Below are 18,537 nucleotides of genomic sequence, written 5' to 3'. Positions count from 1 at the left end.
GAGTTTAAAAAGTTCTAATCAGGCTGACTATGTGTAATTCCCTGGATCCAAGCTACCAGCTTAGCAAGGCATTGTCCTCCCATTCTGGCTGTCAGAATAATTGGCACATAGGTAAATACAGTCAGAACCAAACAACAAGCACCTTTGGCGTGTTGCGTAGCCTCAAAGCATTAAGCGCAGGTCTTTGCTGAAGTGCTGCAAGTCTGAACAGTTTGGTGTTGAGACAGAAGCTTGGAACCAACGCAAAAAGAAAGTATTAAAAAAAACTGCTTGAAGATTGACTCTGTTTGGCATGGTGCCAAGGTTCTCCCGCCCCTTGGGTTAGCATCTTGTGAAGCATGGGTGGGTGTTAAGAAAAGAGGGGCGGACGTGGACCATGGACAATCACATCAGTTTATGTGTCTGTATGAACAAGTGTGGGCTTTTTTTGTATTCAATTTATTTTATTGATTTTCTGAGGACAAGAATAAGACATATGCGGCCACATGTATCATTTTTGCAGTTTGCGATTTCTTAATTGCGAAAATTAAGGAATCGCAATTAAGAAATCGCAAACGGCTATGCACCAAGAAATCGCATTTTTTTTGCAATTTCTTAAATTTCCTTAATTGCGATTCACATTTGCGAATCGCAATTAAGGAATCCCTTGCCATTGATTCCTATGGGCCTAGAGGCCCATAGGTATGAATGGGAAGTCATTTTCAATTTGCGATTAGCAATTTGCGAATCGCAAATTGAAAATGCAATTTCAAGGGTGCGGGGGGGGGGGTCCAAAGGACCCCCCGCACCCCAGAAATATAACTTTAAGTGCATTTTTCACACACACATGCCCCAAGGGCATGTGTGTGTGTAAAATGAAACTTTCAAAAATGCACTTTTGTGCATTTTTGAAAGTTTTCGCAAATTACCATGAAGGTCAACTTCATGGTAATTTACCTCTCCTTATTTGCGAATTCGCAAATTTAAAATGTTCATGCATTGCATTTAAGAAATCTCAAATTGCGATTTCTTAAATGCAATCGCAATTTTAGAAATCGCAACGTGATTGCGACTTCTAAAATTGCGAAAAACATGATGCATCCCAATTTTGTCAATTGCATTCGCAAACGGCCGAAAATTGCGATTCGCACCGTTTGCGAATGCATTTGACAATCATGCATGTGCCCGATGATGTATATGCTTAAGTGAACATGTAACGAAGTGTGGCCTTTTTTTTAATGAAGTCTATCACACGTGTGACCAAACTTGAATAACGAAAGGTGGTTGTTTGTCAGAATATTGAGTACAAAAATATGCTAACAGTTGTTTGTCAGACTATTGTATACAAAAATATGCTAATACAAAAAATATTGTACCAGAGTATCATTTACCACAACATCGTGAAGGTAATGATATAAACCTATTTAAAGATGTCCTACTCTTAACTTCACAATTTATCATGAAGCTATTATTTTATCAAGAAACACACACATCATAATAATGTGTACAAAAATATTGACCTAGAAAAATCCAGCAGCCATTCTATTGACTACAGCCATAACGTGAAGGCAATTATAAGTATATAGAGATTTATTATTATTAAATTCACATCCATACATACTGAAGAAGCGTGTGTATATATATATATATATATATATATATATATATATATATATATATATATATATATATATATATATCTATACTACTATTATAAAGAGAGAACTTGCACCTTTAGGCAAGGTAAACTCGGGAACTACAGCGCCAATCCACACACCCAAGACATCTTAGAAAACCTCAGGGCAAGCAGAAGGACATAGGCTACATAAAAATAAAAATAAAACGTTTTAAAAAATATTAATAAATTTAAAAAAGTAGTCCCTTGCAACTAGCGCCGGCCGCGACGTCTGCGTGAGGGGAGGAGAGGCGACGACATGAGCGACGTGAGGGGAGGAGCGGCACCAGAACCAGGAAGAGCGGAGGACAACAGCGCCGGTAGGAGCTGGGATAACCGGAGGAGCAGTGGCAGTGAGCGGTACGTTGCGGGGGGCGGGGGGCGGGAGGAGGGAGTCGGCGGGTACCCAGCGCGGGCTTTAATGTTTATGGTGTCCGGGCGGGAGGCGGGAGGCTGGAGGGGGCGGCTACTCAGTATTTTACCATTCGTCTTAAACTGAGATATTCCTGGAAAAAAAGATCCTCGGCCTGGTAGTCTGCGGTCCGTCTAAAACACAGGGCAGCTATTCCGGTTCTAAAGCCTATCAAGGCACTCACTGCACATATCAGAAAGGAAGCAACATACAAATACCAAAATTCGAGTCTGGGCGGGAGGGGGGGGGGGGGGGGGGGAGGGGGTTTGGGAAGTCGGAGAACATGCTGCCCCAGCCACCTTATGCCCCGGGGTAAAAATGCAGCCCCCAGCCCCCTTCTGCCCCAGGCAACGCTGGGGCGGGCTGCTAGTATATATATATATATGTTAGGATAGTAAATCTATACTTACCTGTAAATACTTACCTCACAGTGTACATTGTGCTAGACTATATCCTGTCTATGATATTTTTGTAAGACAATATTTAAAACTTACTATTGGTGTAGAACACCTAAAAGGGCACATGTTCTGCATGCACAAAGCACAGATAAGTTTGTGAAAGATAATCCTAATTTTTAGAGCCATTTTATGGAGAGCACGTGTGAAGCGGGCCTCTCTCAAAGTCCTTTTCGATCTATATTTTTTTCTTCACTACAAAAGCTCTGGCAGATACAATCAAATTAGGTTGTGTCAATTTAAGGATGCAACAGGAGGTACTGCTCTTCTATGAATAGAGAAGTGCAGCTGCGGTCCGTGCAAGTAACAGTGGTGGGGCCGGGTGGGGGGGATTTCGAGGGACGATGGCGAGGGATATCGTCCCTTGAAATCCCCCCCCCACCCGGCCCCACCAACCCACCGCTGTTACCTGCACAGACCGCGGCTGGAGAAGTGTCCACTCATCAAGCTGTTCGCCATGATCGGTCTACGACACACATGTCCGAGAATCCACAATTCACCTCTAGTTCCGCACCTAGGGCCCATGATCCTCACCAGCTCATCACATAACAAAGACTAGCACGGACACCCCTATTGAAGAGATGTCAAAGTGACCCCAGTTGGCTCCCTCATCTCATGGCTTTTCCATCTATTCTGCTTGCCCTCAATAATGACACAGAAAAGTCCCACCTACTTCCTTGACTCTGTGCCTACACATCACTTAGAGGTAGACAGGAGCAGCAGTTGTTATTCTCTTGCTAGCCCTCTGGAAACTCGGTCATGGTCTTTGCTACCCCTGGTGAGAGGGGTCAAGAAGGAAACAGCTGATAGCACAAGCTCTGGCAAAGCCAATAAGTCCATTCTTTGTCAATGCATGTTTGTAAAGCACTTTTAAAAAAAAGTAACACATCTATAAAACAAAGTACTAGAGGTATCTCACACCTGTACATATTATTAATTTCAATCTTTATTAACATCAAAGATTATTTTTCAAATACCTTTCACTCAGGAAATTCTGAATAGAACATAAAAAGAATAAGGAAGTGTCAGAATTTAAAGGAAAATGCTTCCCAAGGTATAACTCTACTTTGATGATGACGCATGTCACCACCCAGGGTGGTGAGTGTGGGCTTCCTAAGAAATCCCTAACGATTTCCAGTGTGAATTATTTAGGTTGATTCCTTCTCTGTCTCTGTGCTTACACATTTATTTTGCTTGACACGCTTCTGTTGTTTAACATATAACTCTACTATTAACATGACTCACTCCGCAAATCCCACTGAAATAAAGAATATGCAAGACAATTTGACAGCTGCCACAAGAGGCAAGCCAATCCAAACTGTGCTCAGTCCTTCATGAACATCTGAAATCTTTTGCAAAGAAAGAGCGAAAATTATTCCACAATTGAATTTGTGGAACGAGGCCTTGGCGTTCAATGACTAGGAGGCCAGGGACGGTCCTCAAGTTGGACAGTTCATCCAGTCAAAATCCAAAACAAATCGAAAAGGGTGTCTCGCCATGAGTTGTGTTTCTTTAGTCTGACCAGCCGGCAATTACTATAATGAGTTCCATGTGGGACTAAAGTGATTTATGGTTAGCCTTTAGGGCCAGCAGTCACAGCCATACATGCCATTACCTTTCACTTCAAACTGTGGTTAGGACAATAAACACCTCTTTCAAGATAACTAGCACAGGGTGTCCAGAGAACTCTGACACTTGTCTTTCACCCATCTAACACACCTTCAGGAAAACACACTTTTAAGCAGTCAGAGAGGGTGCATCCTAAATGCTCTGTATGCATTGGCACACATTGAGGCCCTGCCAGTGGTGAAACAAGGATGGCAAGATATACCTTCAGGAGAGGCTCACAGAACTGAAAGTTCATTGACAGCTCAGACACAGAACAGACTGCCTTGAGTTTCCAACTAAACACACTGGGGCCCATATTTAATACTATTTGAAACCAGGCAAGACAACCACCAAAGTTGCCTTGGTGTCAAAGGGAGAGCAGTACAATGCAGAACACCAGCGAAGTTGGAAAAATAAGGAGAAATTATACAATTTCTCCTCGTTACACCTGCCTTGAGGACGTGTAAGGTTTTGCACAAATTCCTGTCTGTGAATGTTAGTAGATAGGGTTACACCTCATAGGTGGTTGCATGGGAACACTCACGTACAACCCACTGAAGGCCCCTTGACACAAAAAAATGTAGAGTGGCGCATAGTGCAACTTTGTGTTAGTTTGGGAAACTTTCCAGCACAGACCCTGTTGAGTAGAAAATCCCACCCCAGCACTCTGCGCCAGGTCTGCTACGCACAAGTAACGTAAACCCAGAATAAAGCATTGGTAACTCTGGGCCAAAGGCCCTGGTTTCTTAGAAATTTCAATATGGTAGGCATAAGCAGTTAGAGACAAAATCCGATATATGGGTTTTGTCGGAAAATGGCCATCATTGGTTTCGATTAAAAAGCAGGTGGAATATATCCATGTTAAAATCCTCAAAATGAGAGAAAATTTGTGGAAACTGGTGCGTAAAGGCCAAATTATGTGGTTACTCCTTATTTCAGTAACCAAAGGGTACTATTGCAAGGCAATACTGCATCTGCTAATTAGTGTACCTTATAATTGTCATAATTCTGATTACAGTATCACCACACTGGTTTTCACATAAGACTCACAATGGACCCCATAAGCCATTTTAGGCTTCAAGTTCTAATGAGAAAAGTGAAATCACACAACAGCATGCTTAGGGCTTACGGCTGAAAATCTAGGACTAACCGAAATCCCCCTCATAACAAGGAAGGGCAGAAAGATCGCTATTTTCCAGGGCCCAAATTTTTTTGTTAGTCCGAGCTGGTTCTGCCACATTTGATTATAGCTTTCACAGCAAAGCTGCCCTATTTAATAATTACAATGTAGCTGAAATGGCTAATACCGCTAGATGGTCCAAATTCTGGTCCTGCCCTGTGCTCTCTCTAACTACAGGACATGTTTAATGATCTCTGAATTCAGCGCTTAATTTGAGCCGGTGTTATCCAGTGCTCGGCACTTAATCATCAACATCGGCACTTATAACAGTTGCCACATGGTGGCGCTGTTTGTGTAATTTAGAGATGAGCAGCACAACTTTGTTTAATTAGTAAAAAGAACTAAGAACTCGCCCAAGCCATACAGCTCTGTGGGCCTCAATCAGTCTAAATTGTCACATTTGTAGCAGTGTGGTGGTTTAGTTGTGTAGGCAGTAGTTAATTTGCAAAAATAAGTGTGTGTCGGGCACTCGTCAGGAGGCAGATTGAACCAGCCCTTTTCAACTGTTAGCGCCACCCAAAACACAACCAACTTCTAGCAATAAAAGTGGGAAGAGGGTGTGACATAATGACCAGAGCTGCCGACTTCGGAGCAGGGGAACCAGGTTCGAGACTCGGCATTGGCTCAAGATCCTGTGAATCTGGGCAAATCTCATAATCTCACTGTGTCTACCATAAATTAATGCGTCCTTACCGTGTGCTCATGAAAAGTGCTGATGTTGATAATTAAGTGCCGGTGCTGAGCGCTTCAAACCACCAGCTCAAATTAGGCACTGTGTGCAAGCTGCAGTGGCATCCTGACAAGGACCCTGGCAATTTATGTATGTTTTTTTTTTTACAAATTAAGCACTGTAAATCCCCCCCCACCCCTCCATCTTAAGTGTGCAGTCCCAGGCCCAGCAACAACCTCTGACACGCTTGCTCATAACGCGATGCCATCTGACAGCTCTGAAATACTGTGTTCATTTTTAAAGTTTAATAATTCCCATGTACCTGTCCCTGACCCGTCGAGAACATTCCACCAAACTCCTCGAAGCTATTCGAGTTTACATCACAATTAGAGAGGAGTTCACCCGCTGAACAGGAAGCGCCCGAGGGAGGGGAACGGTCGGCGCGTCAGTCTTTCCCACTCCAAAATATGCATCTCCTGTCTGTCACAAACGCGCAGCGTTCGACACCCCTGAGCAGAGACGGCGTCATGGGAACCAAAAGTCCCGCCCTTCGTACCCAAAGAGCCTATTGTTCGCCGAAAGACTACAGCGAAAAGCGCAGAGCGACCCGCCTTAGCAGCGCGGTATTTACGCGCAAAAGGGACATTATTCAATTACGAAGGCATGCGAGAGGCTCTGGTGAGCACGTTCACATCCACCCCTTCATTTACGGGACAAAGGCGTTCTGAGCTCTGTCAAACGGGCAATTTAATTTGGGATTTCTCAGGGGGCTTTGACTCACCTGCGCTAATCTCGGAGGGCCAGCCGGGTTTAATTGAAAGGTACTTCAGCAGCCCTGGCAGCGGCCTGGCAGCGCGTCAGGCGCCCATTGTGAGGGCTTGGAAAGCCGAGAGAGCAGGGCTGTAATTACGATATAGCTCGGATCTGAACTTCACCATTATCAGCATTTCGTGGAAGGCTTCAAACCACAGACGTCCGATTCCATGAACAACATGTAAGCAAGAGATGCGGTGATGTCAGTTCTCAGGAAAACGCTTCGCGCCTGCCAAGGCAGCCGGAGTTGTGCCAGAGGATTTTTATCTGGCATTCGTGTTAGTGAGGAGGGATCGAATGCCTAGGTGTGCAGGCTCTTGTGCGTGTGCTTCCACCAGCGTTTTTCATGATATTGCTCCAGCTGGGTTTCTATCAATGTCTGACCCCCAGGACTGCCTGTGATTGGGGGGAACTGTTCATCTGGAATGGAGTGTACCATGTATCACACCTGCCATAGGTCACGTAAACACACCAGCGCATCGGAAGGGGTCCTCTTGTGCTTCTCCAATGCCCACTCGCTGTGGCTCCACGCCCACTCTTGGGCTGCCCCACGAGACTATGGGCCTTATCCCGCTCCAGGCACGCAACACCCATTGGGCTCACGGGGCTTCATCCCCCCCCCCCCCGTTGTGTGTGTCAGCCCGAGCTGACACGTCTTCGTGGGCTGGCGAGCAGCTAATTGCAGCCGCACCCGAGTACTTAACAGGTCTTTAAAAGACCATTAATTGTAAATGAGGCGTTTGCTGTGTGTTCACCCATTCTTACAGCCGCTCTGTCTGTGGTTGGAAGAATCAGCCCCCCCCCCAAATATTTTTAACCCCCCCTCGCCCCCCCAGAAATTTGGCTCTAGTTGCCCGCCTGTCCCGCACCACCAATCCCAAGTACAAACCTCCCGACCGATCAGGACTGTTCTTCTGTCTGGTGGGCGGTTCTTTAGCGTTCCCAAGGCGGTGCCTATGAAATATGAAATAGGCACTGCAATGGTAACATCAAAGGCAGTACCTGCACGGCATAGACTGCTGGTGTTTCCTTACTGCCACACTTAGTTGGCACCATGGCATACCCTACAGTTTAGAGAGTACTTTTGCAGTTGCACCTTCTATGGCCAGGTCCCAAAATACACCTACACTGGATGGATGTGGAATCTACATTTACATCAGCAACAGTGCCAGCAGAAATCCAATGCTCTGTTGCAGGCCTTAGTGGGATCAGCAGATATAACACTTCAGGGTGGCATCCTAGGAGCATGGACAGTAGAGAACCTGTCACTGTACCTGTTTCTAGGTCACTCAGAAAGCAAGAAACTAAATACAATTAGGAATTCATCTAACAGAGGTATCATCCATTCCAGTTTCTAATGCATTTAATTTTCTTTGCCCTCTAATCCTCATGCATTTTTTTCATTATATTATTGAACCATGTTTGCCATTAGAATGGTGCATATCCAACGTATGAATCCGGGATGATATCAAGGCCACAATTCATTATTTGAAAATTCCACAAAATCTGTTAGAGTCTCGTAGACATGGTCACATTGGGACAGAAAAGTGGCCCATGTTCGTAAACTGGGGCAAATTTTAAGTTGTAAAGACAAGCTGTATAAGTGTTTTGCAAGATAAGGAAGACAGCATGGATTTGAGCTTGCTTAAGGCAATGTTATTTTTTAATTTCAGGAAAATCAATAGTAAAACGGGCCCAGCAGACCATAAACCAGGCCCACGAACAGCCCGTCGGGCCCTGCCTTATTGGTCAATAGCATTAGAATCTAATGGAGTGACCGAGTGAACCTCAGGACCTAGATACCGTTTAGTAGAGTCAAGAAAATAGTCCTGTTGGTAACAGTACCTTTGGAAATACCAGTTTTTCTTAAAGGTAAAACTGAAGCTTTACTCAACATAAGAAGAAAAATAGAAAAAAGGTTGCTCCAAATGTGCAAGATGTGACAAAAGTGCTTGTGCAGAGTGGCATGTGAAAAGTAAGGCACTAGATACATAAAACACAATAAAAAGTAGAACATTGCAGTTCTAAAGCAGCCTGCAAGCTGTCAGCCAGGTATGACTGAGTCCACACTCCTCATCCAGAAGGGCAACCAGATGGTTTTCTTAGAAGTCCAATGGGGGATAAGGCCTTGGTACAGACAATCAGAGAGTGTTTCGAGAGTGCACATTTGGAGTAACATTCATTAAAATGTACATAGAAAGCTTCATGTACGTTTGCCACAATACATGCTGTTTGCAGTAATCTCTAACCTGGCTGTGTTTTCTTTTTTTCTCTTTTTCTTCTTATGTTGAGTAATTCTTCTGATTTACCTTTAAGAAATACTGGTATTTCCAAATTTACTCTGTTACCGACAGGACTATTTTGTTAACTGTACTTATTGGTCAATAAGCCAGTCCAACCCTGCCACTAGACCCCCAAACCATCATTTCACTGCTCTACCGACTCGTGATAACGCTTTTAATCACTAATTAGCCTGAATGCCAACCCTACTCACCTTTACTGTAGCACGTATCTAGAGCTGCAGAAACAACAACACTTTGTGCAATATCACGGGCATTAATTAGAATCTGGCACCCGACTGCACTACTTCTGAAGTCCATGGGATAGGGTAGATAACAAATGCACAGGGGCTTATGCGCGGGGACTTCTTAAGGATTTTGGGGTCCGGGGCAAACATATTTTGGGGGCCCCTATTTGGAACACTGTGAATTTATGATCCAATTTCAACTCTATCATGCTCTTGGCTAGGTCACTGACTGCGCACAGGAACATTGGCCCAAAATCAAAATATGTTTACATCTAATATCCAGGGAGAATGACGTGTGCTTTAAATATTGTAAAACGGCAGCAGCCCACTAATATGATTGCAAATAATACCTGTAACCCCACCCCCCATGACTCCAAAGTGAAGTCATATTTTGCTCTAAAAGAAACTTTTTTATGGATGTTGTATGAAACATAAACACAACATTTCTCTGCAAAATGTCATTTAAAACCTTAACCGCAGCGGTTTTTCCGCCGCGGTGCGGGCGTTCTACAGAGTGGGCGGGGCTCCGTCAGCCGTTGGCCGACGGCAGCACACGTGAGGTAGTGCTTCCGTCGGCCAACGGCCGAGGGGAGCACGGAATGGGTTAAAGACACCCCACACATACCCCACATTGAAAACAAATTAAAAGAAGAGAGTATTTAAAACATTTTTTTGAGAATCATTCAAGGTCATAAGGGCAAAACCCTCTGCAGAACACAGCTGGATCTATCAGGGCCCCCCCGAAAGGCTGGGGCCCGGGGCCAGCCGTCACTTTGCCCAAAAACGTCTCTGCTTATGCAGCACAATGCCCTTTTGTACTGCACTTGTGTTCCTTTACAAGGATAGTAAATACGCGCCACGTTATGAGTTGCATATCAAAACTTTGTAAAGTTACCACCAGTGTGTATTTGCTTCACACACAATGTTATCTGCTCTACAACTAAGAGTAAGCTTGGTAAATTTGCACTAGGTTAGCGTCACAAAAGTGACGCTAACAGCACAAAATGATTTTTTGGGATTTTTTTTCCTGCGCAAATCTTATTTTGCACTGGAAAGCACCCTAAAAGAAGCGCAAAGCAGCGAGAAGCAGTGCTTTGGGTTACTGAACACCAAGGGGGCTTTACATGGTGGTACATGGGTGTTCTCATGCAAACCACCCATGCCTTTTGATGCAAAGCCCTATTTACAAAGAATTGCAGACACCATTTAGCGCCAAAAGTTAATGCCACTTCAAAGGAGGCGCTAATAGGAGAAATGTTTTTATTTCTCCTTTCTTTTCCGTCTTTGCATGTGTGCTGCACTGTGCAGCACACAAAGTGGGAAGAGCTTTAAAACTTGTCTAGGCATGGTATTTTGTACAGAAAGGGTACCCTCCCAGTACAAAACCTAGGCTAGACTCACGCATACACCCTAGAGTAATGGCACTAAGGTGTGTGCGTACGCATGGCAGCTGAAAGAAACACCGGCGCTAGGGAGAGGGGAGGAGAGAACCATCACAGATTCATCATCGGCATGTTTTGCGAGTCTGTAATAGCGATTATTAAGGAATCGCTATTACAGACTTGCAAAACGGAATTCATGTAGAAATCGCAATATTTATTGCGATTTCTACAGCTTCCTTATTTGCGATTAGCTAATTGCTAATCGCAAATAAGGAATAACTCCCCATTCATTCCTATGGGCCTTTGGAAGACATATCAATGTGCGAATCGCTATTAGCGATTCGCATGTTGAGTTTGCGATTTCAAGGGTGCAGGGGTGTCCAAAGGACACCCTGTTGCACTCCTGAAATGATATTGGATGCTGGTGTTACGCACACACATGTCCCAAGGACATGTATGTGTGTAACATACAACTTAGAAAAATGCACTTAAGTGCATTTTTCTAAGTTTCCGCTATTTACCACGAGGTTTGACTTCACGGTAAATAGCGGCCCAAAATTGCGAATTCACAATTTTTAAATATTTCATGAATTGCATTTAAGGAATCTCAAATAGAGATTCCTTAAATGCAAATCCACGCAAATTTGCGAATTCTATAATAGCAAATTTTGCATTTGGGATGATGATTCCCAAATGGAAAAATTGCGCTTGCAAAAGGCCAGATTCTCAGAATCTGGCCCTTTGCGAGCCGAATTTCCGTTGATGAATCTGGCCGTAGATCTCTGAAGATATGGTGCTTTTTTGCTCCCTTCCTGTTAAGCAACAGAGCGCAGCCCCTTTGGGTGCTAAGCTGCGTTGTGTGTATTTAAAAAAAAAAATCTGCCCCCAAGTAGCCCAACGCAATTTGGGGCTGTGCTCAAGGATATTTCAAATGGTTAGTAAATTGTCATTGTGCATTGCCCTATGTTGCATGGGGCAAGGGCCTGTGCAAAACCTTGGTAAAATGGGACCCAAAAGCATCATTTTATGACCTGTGTTCAAATCGTCTACAACTTTCTTGGCAAAAAAGTTACAAATGACATTCTACTTGGCCTAATCCGCGATCAACGGAGTGAATTAAGCTGTATTTATTTTGAAAAACTATTTTCCCGAGTTGCAGGGGTTCTGTTTTCCTTCGGAAGGACTCCTTCTGATTTCCAGTCAGGGATAAACTGCGAGTAGGCCGCTCCGCGGGCCTCGGCGGGCCTTCAATGTCCCAGGGTGCACAGCGCGCATGACTAACACAATGTAAATAAACACAGCTGAGCCAGGAGGAATCTGGAAGGTTTTCTCATTAGAGAAATAAAATAAACAGATGTCCCTAAGCACTTTGGCTCGTGTTTGTCAAAGGGCTGGCAGGCTCTTAGATGTCAGACCATTGAGGAAAGGTAGGGCCACAGCTTAAGGAAGAAAAAAAGAATGTTTGGCACTTGTATGGAAGATAAAGATGGCAGAATTGGAGAAACCTTTTGGGTGCGCACCTCAGCTACTTCGTCACTTGCGAATCTTACAAGTGGGTTTAATGTATTTTCTCTTTGTAAAGCCATAAATGACAGATGCAGCCGTCACCGGTGGGTTTGATAAACCCCTGTGTTGTTTTACTAGGTGCAAACTGACTTCATGAAGTTGGACAGGGATTGGTTGCTGCTTAACATAAGAGAAGGTAAGCTAAAGCAAAGCAGCCTGTTGGTTTATGACAGAGGCAGCCCATGTGGAAAGGTGAGGAGGCAGATGACTTATTGATGGGCAATTGTGGCACGAATGATGTTGCGCAAGGGCAAAGTCAGTCATGTGTTGCGCAACAAATATAAATTGACAAGCGGTTTTAGTCAAACCTCACCTTTAGATCTCACTTGAAACCAAAAAGACCTTTCATGCCAAAATTGTGCCTAGCCCCAGCCTTTACTTTGGGGATATTCCGAAGAAGGGCTTTTCTTTTGGAGGAAGTTTCGATGGGAGGTGGCATTTTCAAGAATTCTACAGAAATATTGGGGACATTTCGCAAAGAAATTCACGGTTAAATTCCCCCCTCCACAAAAAAGAACACTTTCATTCCATGTGAATTTCTGCAGCAATAAAACTGTCTAAGAATTCTTTGGCCATTTCTACTGAAAAACCCATTGGTATGTTATTGGAAATTACTTGTGATTTTTTGAAAAATATGTTTTGCATTCTAGATGCAACATTTACAATACATATTAAAAAAAATCAGGCTGTATCTCCCAGGAACTGTCTATGCGATGTAGACTTTCTCCCATATATGATGTTACAGAAGCAACTATCCTCAAAAGTATTGTTAATTAGGGGTAGGCAAAACGTTAAACTATAAGGGAAGACAGAAAAACTCACGAAGGAGTTCGAAGAATCCTAAATTTGCCTGATTGCCTGAGCCTACGTTTAAGCCACCCCACTCACCACAGGGTACTATTTCTAACAGACAAATATCCTGAACATGAATGAGGTGACATCTGGCTGCAGGGAACCATCTAGATGACCCTGTAGGCAGGGGCGGCTCTAGGCTCAAGACGGCCCTGGGCACGGAGCGTAGGTAGGGGTCCCTGGAAGAGGGGGTCCGCGTGGGGCGGAGCGCGGAGGCCAGTGAAGAGGGGGGGTTAGGGTATTTGGAAGTGGAATAGAGCCGGAGGCCGCCAAATCCCTACCAGGGGCCGCCACGCAAATATGTATCCATCCTCAGAGGATTATTATATTAAGGATATATATTGGCGTGGTGGCCCCTGGGGTTTGGTGGCCCTGTGCAGGTGCACAGCTTGCACATGCCTAAGGCCGCCCCTGCTGTAGGCTACGGCGTAAACCTGTGTGGGCAACATTGGCTGTCATTAAGGCAAATTCGCCCAACACTGCTGAAGGAAACCCATGTCCTCACTCGTCGGCGGTACAAACTAGGACTGCTTGTCTAACCTACATCAATTGAATTGCACTTCTGCTAGAGGGATATAAGGGTGCTGCCCACCTCTTGGTTGTGACAGTTTGAACTAAAACTGTAGCCATTTGAGGGTGGAGCAGCCTCCGGATATTACCTCTTTATTCCTGCTTAGACGCCCTTCATTTGGTACTAGGCTCCAATCAGGGCCCTGGAAAAAAGCTAGGCAGCCCAGCTACAGACATGTCACCTCCGTGGCCAGTCTGGTCATTCTGCCACTCTGGCATTTTCAATGTGGGCTGAGGGCCAGGGGACTCTTTCAGAGCAGCCTAGGCTACCATGATCCGACCATGCCCCATGGCACTCTTGTAGCTGTGGCTTCCTGCAATGTGAGGCTCATTTGAAAATGACTATCATAAAATCACAATCAAAACCTATAATAAGTAGGAGGTACATTTTACAGGCCATCTCGCCAATTTCTTGGGTCTCCTTCTGTAAAGAATGATACCTTCTGCTCAGTGATGGGGGCTACCAATGCACAGAATCTACTACTCACTGGAGAATGGAATGTGGCACTGGATTGGAACCCTGCTGTGGGAAGTACCCCACTAGTGGGATCACCATCCATCACCATCCGCCTGCCAGTGACTGGACAACTCATAATTTGTATCTTTACCACTGATAAACAGTGCTTAAGTGATTGCACTGTCCTCTTAAAACATGGTAGTTGGCTTACACTCAATTGGTATATTTATTGTACTTGTAAGTCCCTAGTAAAGTGGTCCCTATGTGCCCAGGGCCTCTACATTAAATGCTACTAGTGGGCCTACAGCACTGATTGTGCCACCCACTTAAGTAGCCTTTTAAACATCTCAGGCCTGCCCTTGCAGCCTGCATGAACAGTTTTTTAAGTATGAGTTTATTGAAGAAATAAGGAAGGGAAGGAAAGGAAGGAGAGAAGGGGGATACAATCATTATAAAATATCACATATCAAGGATAAGCAATTGCATGAACAATTTTTAAACTGCAATTTTGACCTAGCAGAATAAACCTTTTGTCTCGCCCAAACCTTTCTCTTTAATACATATAAGCCACCCCTAGGGAAGGCCCCCGAGAGACCAGAGGGCAAGCTGCAGTGAATTTAAAAAGTTGAACATGTACTTTTTAGTTTTACATGCCATGCAAGTGAAGTAGTGTGGCTCACTGGTTAGAGGCGGCAGACCCGAGAGCAGAGGACGGCCCGGGACCAGGGTTCGATTCCCGGCGCGGCAGGTTTCTGGACCAGGGTCAGCGGAATCGATAATTCTCTCGCCTCGGTGCCCACTCTGATCAGCGATCACACTCGGCAACTCTGGGCATTAGCTTGCCTCATCTTCACTAACGGCCCCACCAGACCGCCGGGGATGCCTGGTCTCACCCTGGAGATACCCATTAAGGGACCATCTCTCAGGGAAGCCAGGAAGGGTTTCGCAGCGGTCGAAGCGCCTTGGGACCCTACGGGTCCCAAGGCGCTATATAAATGCCAATACATTTACATTTACATTTACATTTAGATTTACATGGCAGTGAAACATTCTTACATTCGTTTTTCACTACTGCAAGGCCTACCTCTCCCATAGTATAACATTGGAGTAAGCTGTCATTTTCAAATGGTAACAGGTCATCAGTTTTGTCTTTAGAATTGTAATGAAAACTCCTCTCTTAAGGGAAGTCAGATTATAAATTACGTTTTTGAAAAAATGCCACTTTCAGAAAGTTCCCATTTTCCTGCCTTTGCCATTTAGTGCCTGCAACCTATCTCTGGGTCACATGACTGGATGCAACTGACAGCTGGACTTTTGAATTCTTCTTAGACAGCCATACTCAATAGAGAGTTTAGGTGTGTCTGGATGGGCCATCACTGGTAGTATGGGAGGGAAGTGCTGGGCACAGCCCTACCTACACTTGAATAGGCTGTGTCCTGCCGCCACACAAAGGGCTACATACACTCTGTAGTTATTCTGGAGCCAGGGGAAGCAAGAAAGCTGTGCACTTAAAACGGAAACCTCTAGAAGCTTCCCCCACCTCCAAGGATGCACCATTTCTAAATGCTGGACCTCAGACACCAACTCTTCAGCACACTTCTGGACCTGTGGCAACTCTCCCAGGAAGCAGGGCTGCTGTGCTTCGGAATGGGCTGGCACTCTGATGAACTGCTGTCTTGCTGGACTACAGCCTAGCCGGACTGTGCCCTTTCTGCCTTGCTATCCTCCTGTCTTAGTCAGAGGGATTGGACCTGTGCCTGAAACCAGAGCTCTCAAAGTGAATCCAAAGGCTAGTTTCCTGGACTCCTGTTCAGAGCCACGGGAACTTAACAGGCTCCCAACCACTTGAACTAGCAGCTCGATCCAGCTAGAGCAAGAACCTGACCCCCAAAGTGGTTCCCCCAGGTCCTGGAGATGCCTCAGTGGAGCTGAATTGAAGTTGTTGGGCTCTTTGTGACTGTAAAAGGACTTGTTGGTGCCAAAACCTTGTTGTTCACACTGCCCACCAATTCAAAGTTCACTCAACCCAATCCTTTGCACTACAGATCGACCGCTCATGGGGAGCACCACTGTGAAGTTCAGGCCTGACCGTTCGTGATGACAACAGGATCTTTGCGCTACAGTGGTGACCGTCCACAACACTTCCTTGCTTCTCGCCATGCCCTTCACCACGACTGAACTCTTTGCGATGGACTCAGAAGGTAACATTTAAGCTGGACTAACCTGGTCCCTGTATTCAACCTAAACCCCTTCGCAGTCAGCCTGACCTTGTAACTTTCTCTTGATCTTGCACAACCAGATAGCTGCGAGTGCCGCTTTGGGCTTTTTGGCGCTATTTTGACTTAAATCTTTAACATTGCATATTTCTAGTTCTACTGATTGAATTTTTGTCATTCTGGTCTTGATTTATTTATTAAACATTACTCTATTTTTCTAATTTGGTGTGGGATTTTTCCTTGTGCTGTGTTTTCACGTTACTACTGTTTGAAGCGTTGCATAAATACTTTACACATTGCTTATAAGTTAAGCCTGAGTCCTCTGTGCCAAGTTCCAGAGGGGTGAGCACAGGCTACTTTGCGGTTAGCTTGCGCCTTACCCTGACGAGCATTGTGGTTACTGCTTGAGTACAGTTTTATCCCCCCTCAACCAGTAATTACATTTCCAACACATGAATCACAAAATTATTTGTGATGGGGCGTTCTTGCATTCAGGTTTAACACCCGCAATAAATGAATATGACAGTAGTAAATACAATAGAGCCAAGCATTAGCAACACTAAAAGATTTGCCAATGTCTTTTAGCCATGCGGTACAGCATCAGCAAGATGCTGTGCAGCATGATGAAAAGTAAAAAAAAAAAAAGACATGATGACGCTGCAGTGCGGTTGTGTAATTTTGTAGGCATAAGCAATTTGCTTCCAGGTTCTCCACATAAAAAAATTCTTTAAAAAAAAACTGGTTGAGGGAGTGACCAGAAACTGGAAGTGGGAGGGGCAGCAACAGAAAGTAGGATGTTGGGAAGGGGCAGCGAATGGTGATGGGCGGATGGAAGGGAAAGCACTCGAGGGAGATTCACATAAGAAAAAAGAAAATTAACAGGACTGTAAAAAAGTTCTAAAAGTAGTTTTACATTATTATAGTAAAATCACATTAATTGAAAATGTTTCTGGAGACTCTTGCAGGCAGACCCACACTGCACTGCGGAAAGAGGAGCCAATTAAATACTCATTTTTCTTGCAGACATACCATTTGACTTACCTAGACAGTGTATATGAAGTCAGCAGCCTGCGTCTGCTTGAACACCCACCTTAGGGACCACCCCCGCAATTCCCAACACAAAACTGTTGCAGAAACATACATGCCTTATAGAAAAATAAAGATTGAGTGAATTTACCTTTCCATATCTGGTCGCGAAGGTTCCCGTGAGTAAGGAGTGAAAAATAATGATGGTTTCATCCAAATCCCACACAAACACCCGCTGCGATGAAAGAGGAAACAAGGGAGACAAATGTATTCATGAGCAAAAGTCTGCAGCCAACAGTTCAGCTCAAGCAGAGTGTATATTTCTTTCCTCCTATGTTTATTTAAGGCTGTGTAACCACTTCAGACGCCCATTTATCATCCTTTTTCAAGGCATTGAAGCCTTGGTTCACTGGGGATACATCAGATGAACGCTTTCTTCTCGCTCTCTCCCAATCCATGCGCTGATATGCGCATGCTGCAATACTCACCGCTTGCCAAACACTCTAATCGGGGTGTGTGTAGCTACTACACACGGAATATGAATGGTACGTAAAGAATACATGTGGGTGGGAAAAAGATTAGCACGTTGGGAACGTTGGGTGCTGGCCAACCAATCAGAATGCTCAAAGGCCCACAAAGTTAACATTCCGAGGCTGGTCAGCTCCCCACATCTGCAACGTGGGCAACCAGGAGCCCTGTGAGAGAGTAGGAGCAGCCTCTCACCCGACTGCTTGAGTGATAAAAACCACTCCATTCTCCTGCTTTGCTCCCTGTGCGTTTTCTAATTGAGCTCCAACTCTGTTTAATTTCCAAACATCTGCATTTAGTGGGTTAAATGTTCTAATAGCATAATAGCCTTTCTGCCTTGGGCTGTACAAGTTGTAAAAGGGGCTCAAAACCAAAACAGACATCAGCAAAAAAGAAACATTCCAGAATGTGTATTGTTGTAGATAGGACAGCGGTTGTTTCCCCGGTGGGCCGGAGGAGTGGGGGTGTTTTTTTTATACCCATGGGGGATGGTTTTGGTACAGGGGGCCGGTTTTGCAGCAGTACTGCATATCGGCCCCTTGTAGCAGCCCCACCCACCCCGCGGCCAGTCGAGCAGCAATCTGCCAGGGTTGGTTGCTGTTCCCAGTCTGGCCCGGTTGT

The 18,537-nt window shown here is 44.8% G+C and overlaps 1 protein-coding gene across 2 annotated transcripts in view; it reads right to left on the bottom strand.

Moving 5' to 3' along the window:
* The window catches only part of EYA2 (EYA transcriptional coactivator and phosphatase 2), a 284,272-nt gene that overhangs the window by 68,058 nt on the left and 197,677 nt on the right, over positions 1-18,537 (bottom strand). For both annotated transcript variants that reach the window (XM_086932597.1, XM_086932598.1), the window contains exon 9: positions 17,540-17,623. In XM_086932597.1, coding sequence (XP_086788723.1) covers positions 17,540-17,623 — 84 coding nt within the window. The remainder of the gene's footprint in view (positions 1-17,539; positions 17,624-18,537) is intronic.

The sequence above is a fragment of the Lissotriton vulgaris genome, chromosome 7 (assembly GCF_964263255.1).
Source record: "Lissotriton vulgaris chromosome 7, aLisVul1.2, whole genome shotgun sequence".
Lineage (NCBI taxonomy): Eukaryota > Metazoa > Chordata > Amphibia > Caudata > Salamandridae > Lissotriton > Lissotriton vulgaris.
The sequence above is the reverse complement of the archived record's forward strand: the minus strand, read 5'-3'. Positions and strand labels throughout refer to the sequence as shown.